Source organism: Pipistrellus kuhlii, unplaced genomic scaffold (assembly GCF_014108245.1).
Source record: "Pipistrellus kuhlii isolate mPipKuh1 unplaced genomic scaffold, mPipKuh1.p scaffold_m20_p_4, whole genome shotgun sequence".
NCBI lineage: Eukaryota > Metazoa > Chordata > Mammalia > Chiroptera > Vespertilionidae > Pipistrellus > Pipistrellus kuhlii.
This window is the reverse complement of record NW_023425540.1, coordinates 57,992,025-58,004,181: the sequence shown is the minus strand read 5'-3', so window position 1 is coordinate 58,004,181 and position 12,157 is coordinate 57,992,025. Positions and strand designations below refer to the sequence as shown.

General features: G+C 38.8%; 1 protein-coding gene and 1 pseudogene across 1 annotated transcript in view; one reads left to right on the top strand and one right to left on the bottom strand.

The window, feature by feature from the left end:
• Nucleotides 1-2,704: 2,704 nt before the first annotated feature.
• The window catches only part of CAMK4 (calcium/calmodulin dependent protein kinase IV), a 140,612-nt gene continuing 131,159 nt past the window's right edge, over nucleotides 2,705-12,157 (bottom strand). Inside the window, exons 10-12 of the mRNA XM_036409396.2 lie at nucleotides 8,959-9,085; nucleotides 4,453-4,605; nucleotides 2,705-3,404 (exon numbers count right to left, since the gene is read on the bottom strand). Coding sequence (XP_036265289.1) covers nucleotides 2,964-3,404; nucleotides 4,453-4,605; nucleotides 8,959-9,085 — 721 coding nt within the window. The 3' untranslated portion in view covers nucleotides 2,705-2,963. The remainder of the gene's footprint in view (nucleotides 3,405-4,452; nucleotides 4,606-8,958; nucleotides 9,086-12,157) is intronic.
• Nucleotides 11,307-11,421, top strand: LOC118704024 (annotated as a pseudogene).

Here is a 12,157-nt window from a genome sequence, read left to right as displayed (position 1 = left end):
TCTAAAACGTAAAACATAATTTATTGTTCTTTGCTAAAATTCCCTTAATTCTTTTGCTTTAAATATAATTTGAAAAGGGTAACATTATGAAGTAGTTTGTCAAAATAAAGATCTGTCTGCCATTATTTAGCTAAATAATCTGAGAGAGATGATCTATCCCATTTCAACAGGTAATATCAATGTTTGCAGTTCTTTCAAAATGTTAACCCAATAATTTGAACCTATGTTGTACTTTTTTCTATTTTTTAAATATACTTTTTAATTTTAGGAAAGGATCCATTGTTATGAAAACTTGACTTGTTTTCCACTGAAATGACTAAATTAGCCACTATTTAGGCATTATTAAAACTTTAACATAAAAGTCAAGATTTAAAACTTCCAGTGATTTTTAAAGAGTGCAATTTATAGATTAAAAATAAATTACCTTACACCCTCTAGAACTCATCAAGGAATAGGCATGTGTACACATTTAGATGGGTCAAACTCTCCCATTGACACTGGCCTTGGCATTCACAGTGCTGTTTCTGACATCCACAGGGCCAGCCACTGACAGCAGCCCTGGGTGCTGGATGACAGAACTGCCCTGGGAACAAAATGGAGGTGGCTGGGAGGGATGGTATGATCTGATCTTCCAACTAATTGCCATTCTATAATTAAGATCTCTTTTCCCTCTCTTCTTCCCATTTGAAATATATGGAACTTTTACTGTACAGACCTGTGAAGTCTCACTGGGAAAAGTACACCACGCAATTTATCTTTTTTAATGGAAATCTTAATGCTTAGTAAAAAAAAAAAAAAAAAAAAAAAAAAAAAAAAAAAGGCATCTTAGAGGTTAAAAATAGTGAGCCCTTTATAATAGCTGAAATGGAAATTTTGAGAGAGAGAAAGATTGAAAGAAACAGACAAGAAGAGGATAAGTACTCTCTACTAATTAAAATAAAATAAAACAAAAATCACCTTTCTCTGAGCCCAGATGATGTGCCTCACTTGAGGGCTATTTCCTCCATGTCAGCGACCTGTTAGGCCCTTCAATTATGGAAGATGAGAAATCCTACCTTGTTTTCTTCTCAGGAGAATAGCTGTAAAGGAAGATTTGTGCTTGGAAAGCGGAAGGTCTGCCAAGGTCCAATCACCCTGGAAACCAGAGATTTTATTTCATTGTCCAATACAATAGCTTTGAGGAAGTACCCAAATAATTTTTTTTAAGATCTCTTTTTTGGAATAATTTTATGCTATAGTAATTTTTTATTATAATTTTGTACATCGAATGTAATTCTTTTTTTAAATGAAAGTGTACCAACATGTGATACATAATTTCATAAATGTTCATTTCATTTCAAATGAAATAAATCTGAGGTACTTGTAATTTAAATGTGATTTCTATAAGGGAAAGGTTTATATATTAAAATCAAAGAGATATTTTTGGGAAAAAATCATAGTAAAGTATAAAGTCTAGTGTTACAGCTTCTCAAGTCTGACTTAAAATCAGTGCTTTTTCCTCCTTCCTTTTCTTTTTGTTTTTTAAGGTAAATGAAAAGTTGTACTGTCCTAAATTGACATGAACACTTTCAAAGCTACGTTGCAAAATGTGGGCACTTCATTCCAAGTGTGAGAAAAAGATATACTAGCTTTTTAAAAATATCTTGTTTATAATCAGTATATTTAAATAACCATCAATTGAAAGGGAAAAAAGATTTTATAAACCAAAATGTTTCCTTATTCTAGTAAAATAAATGATTTTTTAATGAATGATCTTTCAATGAAATACTATTCCCACTCTATTCAGACATTTTGGCATCAGCCTGTGGAGATTTTTCTAAATATTTGGAACTTGGTAATTATAAAGTTTATCCATAACAATGCTCCTATCTTTCAAGTTGTACACATTCATTAATAAATCCAATTTTACTTAAAAAATGATGTCAATATTTGTTATTCTAAGTCTTAGTCTTATCCTGTCCTTACCCCTTTTTCTTCCCTAAAATTATTTTTTAAAATATATTTTTATTGATTTCAGAGAGGAAAGGAGAGAGAGAAACATCAATGATGAGAGAGAATCATTGATTGGCTGCCTCCTGCATGCTCCCTATTGGGGACCCAGCCTGCAAACCAGGCATGCGCCCTTGACTGGAATCGAACCTGGGACCAACTGAACCTGGGAACTTTCAGTCCACAGGCTGACACTCCATCCACTGAGCCAAACCAGTTAGGACTTCCCTAAAATTTTTTACTCCTCCCTAAGTGTTGTCCATGAGATAGCAATGAAGGATGAATTGGTAAAATACTTTCCTTAGGATTGTAAAATAGAACAACTGTATCATAGAATATTTTTGGTTATTAGTAATATAGAATATATAACTAAGGATAAATAAAAAAGCATTCTCTACACAAGCTTTGGAGCATATAGCTTCATGGCCCTTATAGGATGCTTCAGTTTCTTACTCTTAGGTTTTTTTTACACATGCCATACAACTATAAAGTATAACCATCTCCTTGTAAACATTTTAAACACACTGATGATAATAAGTAGAATGTGAATGTCATAGAAATACATCTTAGAGCACTACCTAGTACTGACTGAAGAACAGTCCGAAAAGATGACTGCCTTGTGAAGAAGTCCAAAGGGTACTGGATGGTTAGGTTTTCAAAGCAAAAACCAGTTAATATTTACTTAAAATGTGTGCTACTGGTCCCTGAAAATGCATGTTTTTAAATGTTGTGTTTACTTATTTCAAATTTAACTCTCATTGGTATTAAGTATCCATTACATACCATAGAAAACACTATTTTTCATAAAGCAGTCACATGCATTGAAGTTAGGATTACCAGCTGATATACATGTATTTTTTTGCACCTCAAAAACAGAATCACTATAGCGCACATCATGCTTCCACACCTTCCTTGCTGAAGAACGAAATGTATGAAGTACCAGGAGTTGGCTTCCAGGTTGGAAGGAAGCCAGCTTAGTGCTCTGGCAGGACCGCATCATTCTGCTCAGCTCCCAATCCCAGAGCAGGCTCTTCTTGCTCTTCTTCAGGCTCCTCTTCTTCCTCCACTATGTTCACCTGCTCCTCTGCAGGGCTCTCCTCTGCTTCTGGGTCAGCCACCTCTATCCCATCCTCTGGTGACTCGGGCACTGTCATGTCGGCCTCAGCTTCATTTGTATCAGCCTCTTGATCTTCTGAAGCCCATATGTTGAACAGCTCAGCCTCTGCCATCTTGGCTGCCAATTGGGCCCCATCTTTTTTAACCTCTTCTGGAACAGCTGGAACAGCTTTAACAGCTTCACTGCCATCTTGTATTGGAGATGGCTCTCGGCTGGCCTTCTGGTTGTCCTGAATGTTGCCATGGCTGCTGCTGGCACTGCCCAGCCGGGAGGAGGCCACCACGGCCTTCACTGCTGCCTGATTGGAAGCAGAGAAGGGTTAGGTGTCACCACCACTGAAAATCCCAAACTAGAGCCTAATCTCAACTTTGCATTTAGGAAGTTTGCTTTTTATGTTAGTGTTCCACCTTTCAAAATATTATTATACCAAGATTGTTATATGAAAACTCGTTTGGAGAAATAACAGAAAAGTCTCTCTAATCCCAAACCAGTCTGTGTATTTAATTATGTGGATAAATGAAAGCCCGAGTAAATGTGTTTGTCCATGAATTACCAGTTTTCAAATATTTTAGAGTGTGTTTTCCAAAGTATTTGTTTCATGAAACATTGGTTCCATAGATGTATTATTTTAGAGGTTATAGGGATAAAAGAGTTCCATGGTTAGATTTATTTTAGAAATACAGAGTTAAGGTTATTTAATCCAGATATTTTAAATTAGGTTAACCATGAAACTTGTCAGGTTTATTTAGTATCGGCCTATAAGTGATATTTGAGTCGAGCACCATTTTTTGCCCCCAGCTATTCTCTAAAATTCTTGTACATATAGTTGGTCCTAACACCAATATATGAGAAAAGCTGTTTTCTCTATTCCACATATGCCTTATAAAAATAGATATATTTCTCTGGATAATTTTCTATATCATTTGAATTTTAAAAATTTTTACCAAATATGCTAATTATATATACATTATAAAACATAGTTTTTAAAGAGTGTTTCCCAATATTCACACATTCAAGGAAGAAGACAACTTTCTGAGTAAATATCAATTTCTTAATGCCATTTAAGGTCAGCTTTAAGTAAATGAGAAGCAGTGATAATGTATTTGGTGAGTAAATCTCAGTATACAACACATTTCCTTTAGTTAACGGTAAATTACTATCACGGATAATTTAAGACTGTAAGTGGTTTTATACTAGCACGGTTGGGATCTCAAAGCAGGATTTTCCTGTTACTGCAGGAGATGAATATATTGTAGTATTAGATGAAGGAAGAATGGTGGAATTGTCTTTGATAGTTCAAGATAAGGGAGACATCTTTAAAACAAACAAATCAAATGCCATCTTACCTTAAGCTTGCGCCGGGCATTGAATTCTTGGAGCTTCTTTTGAGCAGTATCCATGTGTACAAAATTGGCTGCTTTACCTGTGACCCATGGGTGCTGGAGAGCTTGGAAAGTAGTCAGCCGTTTCTTAGGATCCAAAACAATTAATTTCCTGACCTGAAGTGATAAAGATACATAAGGAGATTTTTATGGTGATTTGGGCTTGCCCCTCAGCTTGTGAACTTCTAGGTCTGATTCTGTTTCCCTGAATATACTTAAAAAAAAAAAAAATTTTTATTTTTGAAGCTATCAGAGGCCACCTTGGGTAAGAATGGCTTTAGGCAGCGGTAGCTGAGGGAGTGAAAAAACAGTGGTGTATACCCCCTGAGAGCCCAAACTGTGAGAAGACTTTCCAATAGAGGTCAAAGAAACAGGTCCTGGCTGGCCTGTGGAGTGAAAGCTCTTTCAAGGAGAACCGGCATCTGAATAATACTAGGCTGCACTTCACATCACTTAGAATTCAGAACTTCTAATATGTCTCAGTGAAGATGGAATCATTTGCTCATCATCACTCATTCTGTGGGGATTTAAGTGACAAAAATGGGATAGTATCATAGCCTTCATGATTATGCCACAATGCATACATTTACGGTTCACTCTAAACCTTTGGATACTTGAAGAAATAAGCAGAGTGCAGGGGTAAAAGCCTATTTAGAATCAAAGTAAGATGTCAGTGGCTTGGGAACATTATTTGTTTTAAGAACTGAATTCGGCCATGGCAGCCCATTCTGGGAGGTTTACCCCTACTCCTGAGAAAGAGCAGACAATAAATTGCCCGGAAGATTAACAACCCAAATAAGGCTAAGAAGAGGGGATCTGGAATAAGTCAGAGACTATTTGAAGTCAGCAGGCATGTTTAAGCCCTACTTCCTGTGACCCTAGACAACGACCTACTGTGAACTGAGTGCTGATGGACACTCTCCTGGGCCCCTTAGTTACATGACCTCATTACCTTTGTAAATCCATTCATCCTATATAATAAGAAAAGCCAGGCTCACAGAGCCTCTCCCACTTCTGCAGCAGCCTACAGAGAGTGGACATCAATCGGACATCCCCCAAGGGCTTCCAGACAGCGAAAGAGCACAGAATGGGCTGAGGGACTACCCCCCCTTGAGTGCACGAATTTTTGTGCACTGGGCCTCCAGTGTGTGTGTGTGTGTGTGTGTCCTCGCGCGCGTACTCATATACATATGAAAATCATAGTAGTCATGGCTATCATCAGTTATATATATATATCGATATATAATTTTAAAAACGTATATAATCCTTTGCATAGCATCAATTCATAAAGGAGGGATGAAAGGAAGCTCAGAAGGATTTAGTAACTTGTCTATGGTCAACTTGTAATTGGTGGAAAGTGTATTCAAACTCAGGTCTGTGCTACCTCAGATTTCATCTTGTCAGTACACAGTAGTGCCTCAGGCAGTTAACTTCTCTGACCTTTGGTCTACTCAGGTGTAAAATGAGGAACTTCGAATGATTTAAGGCCTGAGGTCTTTTCTAACTCCAATAATCTAAGAAGAACTGAACACAGGCTATCAAAATCATGAAGCATGGCAAATTAAGTATAAATATCCACTTCTCCTTTTGCTTTTCTGTAAAATATGCAAAGAAATGTGTGTTTGGGGTAAAGACACTAAATTTGTAGAGGGCAAAGACATGAGACTTCTTAGGCTTAAAATATGGGAAGAGGTGGAAGGAGGTACAGATGATTAAGAAAATAAATGCACAGCAATAAATGAAAATCTGATAGTAGTCATAGCTATCATCTGTTGAACAGGTGAACATAATACTTTTTATGTAAATGATACCTAATCTTTAACAATATCCTTGACAATTAGATATTTTCCAATTATCGTTTCACTCTTCCTCATGATTACCATTCTCCTCCTCAAGAAAATACAAAGAATTTATTGAAAGACAATAGTTACTGGAAATTTACATATACCAGCATCATTAATCTTTACATTTGAAGATATTGAAGCAATAAATTGTTAAAAAACAAAACAAAACAAACAAAAAAAAAAAAACTTGCAGAAGGTCAGAGAGGTCCAGGCTTCAAATCCAAACCTTACAAATATCCTAGAGCCCCCTTACAACCTGATTCCCCTCTCATTGGCACTGTTGCCTCTGTTGAAGACAGAACAGATGTGGGTTCTGTTAGTAAGTACAGATTCAGGATTCTTTTGGTTCTGAAGCTTTGTAAATTTATTGACTAACAGAATTTAGTTAATTTAAGAAACATCACTGCTAACTAACATTCTTATGCATTTAATTTTGGAAGGGATAAAAAAATATAAAAGGAGGGCTAAGTAAAGGAATTATAATTGGGTTGGTGGTCATTACTTACCATGTACTATATCCTTTAAGTCTCCCAACAATCTAGAGATAGGTACCAGTGTCATTCCAGATAAGAAAACTAAATCATAGACAGATTATATAACAAGCCCAAGGTTATACCTTTAGGTTGTGAGGAAGGGGCACTTGAATCCAGCTGTGTCCAACTTTTAAAAACCAATGATCTCTGTCCTGATTCATTGTTTCATTCAGTAAACATTTATAGTCTGTATTACATATCCATATGGCACTAAGATCTGGGCACATATGTTTCATCCTCTTCCAAAGTTTAAGGAAGGCTTTTGCACAAGCAAATATAGGTGGTGACTATCATGAAAGAGGCAGTCTAAGGGCAAAAGAAAAATTTAGCAAAGGGAGGAGGAGGGACTGCCAAAGAGGGGCAGACTAAGCCTCTCCGAGGATGTCAAATGACAGCTAAGGCTTGCAGATGAGTTACCCCTGCAAGAGGGTGTGTGTGTGTGTGTGTGTGTGTGTGTGTGTGTGTGTGTGTGATGGTAGGGAGGCAAAGGGGGGAGGAATGGCGGAAAGAACATTACAAGGCAGAAGAGAGAACAATGGCCCGAATCCAGAGCTACATGAACCAGGGACTGGAAGTCTGGTGCACTGGAGTGCAGAGACCAAAGGAGAGCGATGGGAAATCAAAGGCATGAGAGAGGATGACAGGCTCCAGGCCAGGCAATGTGAGTAGATCTTGTTATAGAGCTTGGATTGATCCTAAGAGACTTGACATGATGTGATTTATTTATAAGACCATACCTGTGAGTCCTGTGTAGAGAAGGTCATGAGAGGAGGCAGGAAGAGCAAACAGGAGGCTGTGACAGTGGTCCAGTGGGAGAGACTAGAGTGTGGGCTGGACAGTGGTGGTGGCAGTGGAGAGAAGTGGATGGATTCAAGAAATGTTTAGGAGTGTGGGGCCTGACTTGAGGGCAAAGTTGGGATGACACATCCACATGCCACACATCCTCCCTCACTCCCTAGGCACACTTGAAAAGTCATGGCCTACCGGAGATCTGCCTCATGAAAGAACATGGATGGAGGGAAGAAAATGGAGGGGAGAAAAGCTTCGGATGAGGGATCTGGACACCTGATTCTTTAGTTCCTGACAATGACGTTTTGCTAGGAAGCTCTGTGACCCTGGACAGTCATTTCCCTTTCTCTGGGCTTTAGCACATTCATCTTAAAAACGAGGGAAGCACCTGGCCCTTTTGGCTCAGTGGTCGAGCGTCGATCTATGAACTAGGAGGTAGGGTGCGAGTCCCCATTCAGAGCATATGCCCAAGTTGTGGGGCATGATCCCCAGTGTGGGGCATGCAGGAGGCAGCCAATCAAGGATTCTCTCTCATCACTGATGTTTTTTATCTCTTCCTTCCTCTTTGAAATTAATTAAAAAAAACATATATTTTTAAAAATGAGAGAAGTCATCTTAGATCCCTTGGAGATCTAATTTCTGTGATTCAAAAGTCAGTCTTTAGTAATTTCTGCATAATTTTTTTTTCTAGAGGATGGATGGTAAATGTTTAATTACATGTTAGTATCCTCTTTATTTTAGAACTGGTGGGCCATCTCCCCATTCATTTTCTGAATGCAAACAAACTTCAATAGAAGCCTAAGTGACAAGCAGAGTAAATCAAGCCAACAACAACAAAAAGCAAATAGAATGCACTTAGTATAGTGTAACTTATTTACAATGCCAATGATGCATGGTGGGACTTGTGTTAGTATTAGGATATTTTAATAAGTTTAAACATTTCAAGAAAAACTGTTTTATTTGAAATACAACCAAATCTAAGTAATAGCCAGCCATGTTAAAACAGAATTCTTCTGTGCAAATTACATTTATATTCACTTAGCAGATCTGTCTTCATAAGCAAGGCTCTATACTAAGTGGGAAATGATAATACTGTAGTAATTTATAATCTGTGATAACTCAGCTAATGACAAGTCAAACATATCTATTTTTCATTATGTATAAAGAAAATTTATTAGCTTGCATTGTTTTATTTAAAAATATAATTGTAAAGAAGATATTAAGAGGGGCAAATGACACTGCCCATTAATAAGCTAAACATGAATGTGAGGGATTTTATTTTGTTTTGTTTCGATCACACTTACCAAGTCCTTGGCATTTAGAGATACTTCATCCCACCAGGGGGAGATAAAGTAATATTCACAATTCAGAATTCTCCTGAACATGAACTGATCGCCTCTTTCATCATAGAATGGCTCAAATCCACAAAGTCTAGAGGGACAAAAGATAGAGAATAAAATGTCTTTTAAAACTTAAGTATCTTTCACCAACATTTTTGCAGAAATTCAAAATTGTTCTTTCTCACAGCTTCCTCAAGTCTACTCAGCACAGGTATGAAATCGCCTCGTCTCTTTTGAGTTTGTAAACACACAATCATGTTGTCAGGAAATAGGAATAGATACAAAACCAATTTAGGATTTCTAAGAACAGTCATACTAATATTAGTAATTATGACACAAAGCACCAATGACAATAGCTAACATTATTATAGGCATCATGCTTATGATTCTCCATACATTTTTTTCACCAGGATTCGAGAATATAGAGATTGATTAGAATTCTGGTTTACTATCAAGTGGAAGAATAAGGATTTAGAGAATAAAGAGATTTAAAGGCGGGAAGAAAAGATTTTTCAGTCATTTTTACTCAGCCCTATTCTCTGAGTTCCCACACAAATAAGCATTATATTTCCATTGCATTCCAGTTTAGATTTCAGAGAGAACTAAGACAGGAGCTAAAACTGCTGCTGGAGAACGGCCCTTTGAAACTTCATACAGTGAACAGATAGATGAGCAGCCTAGAGTCTCCTCCACCTTGTATGAGACCCTTGCTGTTGTACATCTTACAGACATTTCATTATGTTCCCCCTCATTTTCCACAGCCGGGTCAGGAAAAGAAATGGATAGAGGAAGTGGGAGAAAAGAAACGGAGAACCACCTGTGGCCTCCCACGGAGAGAGAGAAGAGTGAGCTCTGGGTCCAGAACCAAGAAGCCTCCACTGTTTCTAGTCAGTGGTTCTCACCCTTCCTAAGGCTGTGACCCACAGATTGAGAACCGCTGCTGTAGAGCCTGAGACCATCGGAAAACACAGATGTTTACATTATGATTCATAGCAGTAGAAAATTGCAGTTATGAAGTAGCAACAAAAATAATTTTATGGTTGGGGGTCACCACAACACGAGGAACTGTATTAAAGGGTCGTGGCATTAGAAAGGTTGAGAACCACTGGTGAATGTTCTGAAATCACTAGGAACCAAATGGAAACTAAAAAAAAAAAAAAAAAAAAAAGTGCCTGCGAGGGCATGTGTTGCATTTGACAGGGAACGGGGCAAGGAAGGGGGTTAGCATGAATAAATTAAAAAAACATTTCCCCAAATTCTTCCTGGCCAGATTGGTGCAGAGCACGAAATGTTTTGCATCCCAACATAGTGGGTTTCTAAGAAGAAACAATTTTGCACGACCTTTTTGCTCTGGGAACGTCCCTTTGGGAGAATCTTTGTCATTTTCAGGTATTCAGGAGCAGCCAGGCAAAGGCAAGGTCAGGGGTGCTGTGGCCCAGGCCATGCACCCACCCTCTCCCACGTCAGGGCCCACACAGAGGGTCCGCCTGCAGCCTAAGGCGAGAGGGAGCGCGTGTCCACACCTCAACAAGGAGGCAGCCTAGCCTAGCCTGGCCCTCCTGTGCTCTCACCACCCTAGAAAAAGAGCCTGTTGGTTAGTCCTGGAGAAATGAGCCAGCTTTCCAGGTTTACTTTAGCTTGTGTTTCTGTTCCCAGAAATCTAGAGAGAAAAATGACAGTTCAGAAGGTACAGTGCTCAACTGCCTTTCTTTCATTTCAATCATGTCAGCAAATGTGTGCACTGGTGACAGAGTTAAAAAAGTGTATGTCATGTCAGCCTGCAGCAGAGCGCACACATAAGTACACGCGCATGCACACACGAGTCAGAAACCATTCAGAAATGGGAAAATGAGACTGCCGACAAGGACCATTTAGAAGGGTGTTACGATTACACTGTCCTGATGTGTGAATACATAGTACATGCCATTGCTCCAAGCCACTGGGCAGAACTGCAGTGTTGAAAGCTAATGGAAAGTTTGAATCTCTGACATTAATCTGATTCTGATTCTGACTCTGACCTTGGCACTGTAGTTGTTTTTGTCTATGGGGACAAGAGTTTAGTTGTAAAAGGTAGAAGGACCATAATTTCTGTGAGAAACGACAATATGGCCTTCATTTCCAGTCTACCGTCATCCTTAGAAATAGCAAGGTCATAACACAAAATGGCCCAGTGGAACTTTCAATGGCAACAAAGGAGATGCACAGGTCCAAGGGCATAGTTCCCTGGAGAAAATGTGCCAGTGACACCCCCCTTCCCCCCAGATAGACTTCACCAATTATCAATGAGCTACAGAATACATGAAAAGTCCCAGATCCCCTGGCAATGGGCAAGGAAACACCTGAGGGTGGTGTTTCTCTTACATCAGTCAGGGGCTAAGCAGACATACAGTCCTTGGTTCATCCTAGCTCGATGCCTGTGGCACATAAGAAATAAAGGCCCCCAGGCTGACAGGCGTTAGACCAGAATTAAGGGATATTCATTGTAAGCAGCAATCTTATTTTCATTCTGGGGGGTTCCTGCTGCTACTTTCAACCAACACCTATTAACCAAGTAACTAGGGGAAAGGACATTTAAGATTATTTTCAGCCGAAACCGGTTTGGCTCAGTGGATAGAGCGTCAGCCTGCAAACTGAAGGGTCCCGGGTTCGATTCCGGTCAAGGGCATGTACCTTGGTTTCGGGCACATCCTCAGTAGGGGGTGTGCAAGAGGCAGCTGATCGATGACTCTCATCGATGTTTCTAACTCTCTATCCCTCTCTCTTCCTCTCTGTAAAAAATCAATAAAATATATTTTTTTAAAAAGATTATTTTCAGGGCTATAAGATGTGTCTCAAACAATCACAGATTTTCCCCTTCATTTCCCCTTGTCAGTGACCATACCATGGAGTTATAGTCATTTCATTTTTTCAGGGTGACTGTAACTTATTTTCCTACTTCCATCTCTGAGTTCTGATACTTCCTTAATGCTTTAACCCCTCCCATAGCATTTCAGTATGAAATTGTAACTGGGTGGGCAGTGTTACATTTTTGGGGCACATATGAATCATTGTTTGTGTAGTTCAGTATTTCACTTAATGTCACTAAGAATGATATGTCACCTCCACCATTCAGGAGACAACATTCTTTCCCAGTATAAAAGTGATCTCAAGTATAAGCTGAAGG